The sequence below is a fragment of the Cyprinodon variegatus genome, unplaced genomic scaffold (genome assembly GCF_000732505.1).
Source record: "Cyprinodon variegatus isolate N-32 unplaced genomic scaffold, C_variegatus-1.0 Scaffold132, whole genome shotgun sequence".
NCBI classification, from domain to species: Eukaryota; Metazoa; Chordata; class Actinopteri; order Cyprinodontiformes; family Cyprinodontidae; genus Cyprinodon; species Cyprinodon variegatus.
This window is the reverse complement of record NW_015150585.1, coordinates 218,377-223,824: the sequence shown is the minus strand read 5'-3', so window position 1 is coordinate 223,824 and position 5,448 is coordinate 218,377. Positions and strand designations below refer to the sequence as shown.

The 5,448-nt window shown below is 38.6% G+C and overlaps 1 protein-coding gene across 1 annotated transcript; it reads left to right on the top strand.

Annotated features, from left to right (window-relative positions):
- Positions 1–2,770: 2,770 nt before the first annotated feature.
- On the top strand, positions 2,771–4,627 carry hoxd11 (homeobox D11). Its single transcript, XM_015376276.1, has 2 exons — positions 2,771–3,494; positions 4,102–4,627. Exons 1-2 carry the CDS (start codon positions 2,867–2,869, stop codon positions 4,335–4,337), a joined length of 864 nt encoding a protein of 287 aa, XP_015231762.1. The 5' UTR covers positions 2,771–2,866; the 3' UTR covers positions 4,338–4,627.
- The last annotated feature ends 821 nt before the right edge of the window (positions 4,628–5,448 follow it).

The following is a 5,448-nucleotide window of genomic DNA, read 5'->3' as shown; positions in this document are numbered from 1 at the left end:
TTTATTTATATATATACAGACATACAGTATGTGTGTGTGGTTCTTCGGCCAAGATAACACTGTGATTAGATAACAGCATGCCCTCTGAGTACCCTTGAGAGCAAGCAAGCTTTAAAGATTATTTTTATTCCACGTCATAATTATCATATCATATCTCGTGATAGATGACCTGGCTTAATATGAAATACCCTTGTAGTGATATCGTTTCACTTTCTTATACGTATCTTTTTCACCGTGCGTAAGACTGTAACCACCATTATTTAGAGCTGGAAAATCCTGTGGCTGCGACCCACCATTCAACAGAGAAACACCTCCTGAGTGTCTCTGGCGTAGGCTACTTATTGCACCCTATGATGCCCAAAAGAAAGAGAGAGAGGGGGAGAGGGAGGGAGACAGGGAGAGATGGTAAAAATATCTCCCCAAAACTGTCATAAACACCTCCTTGTGTACTTCGCCATTTGTTTATCTTGTACCTCAACTTTTAAGTGCTAAAGATGCAACACACAAAAAAAGTATTGCTTGTTTTTTTTCTCCTCGTGGTATTATTATGTCAGTTTTTGCCAAGCTCCTTCACGTTGCTCAAGCTCCTAAACACGATTCGGGGTAAGAAAACAAAGTTAAGGTCAAGTTGCTTCAAACACACTGGAAAAAAATCCAAAACTAGATAAGTCATTTTTTTCTTAAAATAAGTGAATTTGTTCTTGGATTTTGGCGTTTAAAGAGAAATCTTGTCAATGGAACAATATAATTTACATTTAAAATAGGAAAACACAATTGCATTGTCTTATTTTAAGTGCATATTATCTAATTATCTTATTTTAAGAATAAAAAATACTCATTCCAGTGGCAAACTATCTTGTGTACCTCCTTAAATTAAGGGTAAATACACTTCATTTAAGAAATGTTTACTTATTTTTAGATCGTTTTGCCAGTGCAGTCCGACAGCAACGATATTTGTAGATATAGGCACTTTAACTTTAAGAAGCAATCCAGATAAGCTTTTTGATAAAAAAAATAATAATAATTTTACACAAGCTTTTTTGCAACACTACAACGAGATTTTTTAAACGACCAAACATTCTATTTGCACATTTTGCGTTTTAAAGACATTCACCGAGTTAGCTTTGCGTAAAACTCAAGTCTGCAACACCAGAATTTAGAAGTTATGTAGCCTACATCTAGATTAGAACGATAATAATAATTATAATACATCAAAACTTACGTCAGACACAGTTCAAATAAATAAAGTTAAAAAGACCATATTTCTGTAAAGGCCACCTGATTTGCATGACCGTATTTTTTCTGATAATAATTTAACGTAAGTGTTCCTGTATGTAAAGAAAAAAACGGAGCTTTTAGCAATCGACAATTATTTTGTTGTTTGTGTTTCAGACTTTGAAGAAAAAAATACTGGTTGAATTTAAGTAAAAGAAAACTATAGGCAACAAAGATAACTCAGTTTCACATAGAGACAAACACGTAGAAAATATCTTAAAACATAGATTTTTTACAATTTATTATTCACTGACAGACAAACAGTTCTGCATGTCCATCCACGGTAAATCAAAAAGTAGACCCCCAAAAAAATTAATTATAACGACCAACAAATGTATAATTTTTACTTGCTTTTCGGCTTGTCATCACGCACTGTGGCTCTGTGTAAAATAAATTACAAAACCACAGGATTTTGAATGCAGCATATAATTTAACCCAGTGACGCGAGGATATTATCATATTACAGTATCACCTAAAAATTAAAAATAAAAAAAGGGAGAAGAGAGAGGGTAAAAAATGTAGAAAAAGCTTAAGAAAAAATACTCACAATTCCAAACAAAATATTGTTCGAAGCTGGAGTGATGAGCTATTTCCTTCCCTCTGTGTTTTTAACTAGAGTGTTCCCACCGAGGAAGGAGGCAAGCTTTGCACGCATGGCTGCCTGTGGAGCAATAAAACGATATGGCTGCGGAGGAGACTTGTTGGACATCACCTAGACACGACAGACGGTCAAAGCCAGTTGTTTTGTACTTGGCAGTGCAGAAACTTTCCACATATTCACATTTGAATCTCTTCTTTTTTTTCTTTTTTAGGGTAATTTAATCATTTCCTGCATTTTATTAATTTAATATTCAAGTATTTAATTGTCAAACAAGTGTTTCCCTGCTTTGCTAGAGAATGAGATCTGTCATTGTTTCCACTATTTCACCAGAGCCTCGTGTGTGTTCCACCTCGGTGCTGATCTTTCCTTTTTGTCTCTTAATTAATGCAAATGCTTCCAATTCTCCCATTCATTTGGGTACTGTTAAATTTCGCATATCGCACAGTGACCATAAACCTGCGTAGTTTAACATTTCTTAGCAAGAAATCATAAATTGATAGCATGGTGCCTTCAGATTAAGCGTGCGGATCATCTTTTCAACTGTTGCAGACAATGCATTCTCTGAATTTACTGAAGCATTAAGTGGGTGTGGTTGCAGAGATCAGTCCCCAGCGGAGATAATCCCTCTGTAAAGCATTACAGTCAATATCTCAGCAATGGTTAAAAAAAAATATTTTTTTTCCCTTGAGCTTTGGGGCAAAAAAGGGCTGGAGAGGAGTTTCCGTTGGAGCCAGGGAGCCAATAGAGTCTCTTGTAAGAGCTCACATGAGTTGCTTTTTTTTCAGGCTGTTTTTAATGACTGATATTGATGTATGGTAATTTCTTAGCTGGATCACATGACACAATTACCTCAGGAATCGATCAAGATGTATTGCAGGTCTGCCTGCGTTTCCGATTTTGCCTCCCTGTCGGGGTCTTTCCACACGCCCGTAGTGCTACAGATGGACAAAGTTTAACGCGGTCGAGCCACCAACTCCGTCCCTCTGTTGCATGGAGGAAAGAGGAAGAAGGAAAATGACGGAATTCGACGACCGAAGCTGTGCGTCAAATATGTTTTTGCCCAGTTGCACTTATTACGTTTCGACGCCCGATTTCACCTCAGTCTCCTCCTTTCTACCGCAGACCACTTCGTGTCAGATCAATTTTCCCTATTCGCCAAACATAACCCAAGTCCAACCTGTCCGAGAGGTCGCTTTCAGGGATTATGGACTGGACCATCCGAAATGGCACTACAGGGGCAATTACGCTTCCTACTACTCAACAGACGACATAATGCACCGGGAACTGATCCAGTCGTCGAGCGGCAGGGCAGATGTTATATTTAAAAATGAGCCCTTGTACGGTCATCACGGGGGAACCAGCGCGCAGTGCAATTTCTTCGCAGGAGTGGGCCGAAACGGTGTTCTCCCCCAGGGCTTCGATCAGTTCTTTGACTCTCCGAACACGGAGCTCCCCAAACAAAAGGCTGCTGAGCCTGCTTCCCACGATCACCGTGATGACCATGATGCCACGATCATCAGCCAGGCTGTAACCAAATTGGAGCAACAAAACGCAGAGCCTCCCGGCAGCGCCGACGAGGACTCATCCTCTAACTGTGGCGACAAGAACAATCGTCAGAGTAAGTCTATTTAGCATTTTCCTTTTTTTTTCTGCATCAACCAGAAGCTGTTAAAGGCGTCTTGGCTGCACAGTGTCCACCTCCGTGACGGCCCGTGGGTTATATGCACTTTTATAAGCATGCAAAAGCTTTTATATCCCTATAAGATTTACTTTACGGTTGTAAAAGAATTTACAATGGGAAACAGTTAAAGAAACCGTTCTTCAAGGTCTTCTGTGTGCAGAGTGGAATTATTTAACTTGGATTGATTAAGCATAGCAAATGGGATCATTTTGGTGTACAGATGCATATCTTTATGACAGACTTGAGTGGAAAAATCGATGCGTTTTTTTGCAAATTCGCGCATTGGAATGGGGTGTTTTTATGCAAATAGCCTGTGATTGTTGTCGTTGTGTGTGTGTGTGTGTGTGTGTGTGTTTGGGTGGTGTGTGTGCAGGGGGTGGGGGTGGGGGGTGTTACAGGGCCCTTTCTACAAGTAAAGCCTTATTAATTGCGTATTTACTGCACTCCTAAGCGCGGTTGTCCTGGGGACTGACCATACCTTTTTTCCTTTTGGGTGATTTTTTTTTTAAATAGCTTCTTTGTTTTGTTTCGTTTTGTTTTGCAGGTTCATCAACCAAGTCCAGGAAGAAGAGGTGTCCATACTCCAAATACCAAATCCGAGAACTTGAACGAGAGTTTTTCTTCAACGTGTACATTAACAAAGAGAAGCGTCTCCAGCTGTCCAGAATGCTAAATTTGACAGATCGCCAGGTGAAGATTTGGTTTCAGAATAGAAGAATGAAGGAGAAAAAACTCAACCGCGATCGCCTACAATATTTTACTGGGAATCCTTTATTCTGATGTATGAGGCTTGAGATAATCATTCAAACGCAAACACAGACTCAGCTGAAGAAGCTCCTAGGTACTAGAGCTGCAACCTAACATGCCCATTTATTTCATATGGGTGGTACGATTATTTTAATGTATTCAATCATATATTGGCTTTATTGTCAGTTCAGAATATTTTTATTCTAAATCATACCAAGTAGCATATATTGTCCTTTTCTTTATTTTTCTTTTTTTGTAAACATATTTGTGACATGCATGTAATAAATGTTGTGTATTGTGAAATGATAAGCAAACCAAATGGTTCTCCGTTACAAAATTGCTTTAATTGTGCTAAACAAAGATTTACTATAATAATTTTTGTCTTTTCCTTTAAAGCATTAAGGAGCAGAAACTTCAGTTTGGCACTCAAACGCTTATTTGGTTCCGTTGTTTCCTCGGCTTTGAAAAACTGAATTGTTTGCTAAACCTTGAACCGTCTAGACAGCGCAATAAAAAGTAGCTGTAAAGGTCTAAATAAGGGGCTATTGGACTGTGGTGTCTCAGCCCCCAAACCACATGAAAACGCATCCTTCCGGTCTTAAAGCGCTTTAACTTCTAACATCTAGAGACTTTTCTCTGCCCCTTTCAAGCGAATTCAGCTTTAGTTTTTTTTTGTCTTTTTTTAATGGGGCGCTGAGAGGGAAACGAGATTACTTTTCTCCTATTTTAGAGTTTTTAAATGTGCTGGAATGTGCTTTAAATTAGTTTTGTGTCTCCTTTCTGCATCTGACTGCAACAATTCCTCCCCTCTTTCTCAGAAACCTATTAATAATACATGCAGTGCAGAACAAATCACTGGTGATTTCATGTGAATATGAATTAATGTTGAAGGTATTTCTGTTTTTTTTTTTTTGATTCATGTCCTCTAATTTCCTTGGATCGTGATTTACTACCGACATGAAAGCAGATCACCAACTGAGTGGAGTGTTTCTTTTTGATTCACATTTTATCCACATGAGGGCAGACTTTCAAATCTAACTGAGTGAAAATGCAGACTTAAGCAAATTTAACATGGAAAAGCAACCAGCCCGAGGTTAGGACAGTCTGTTCTGCCCAAGGTTTACTGAGATTTTATTTTAAGCAG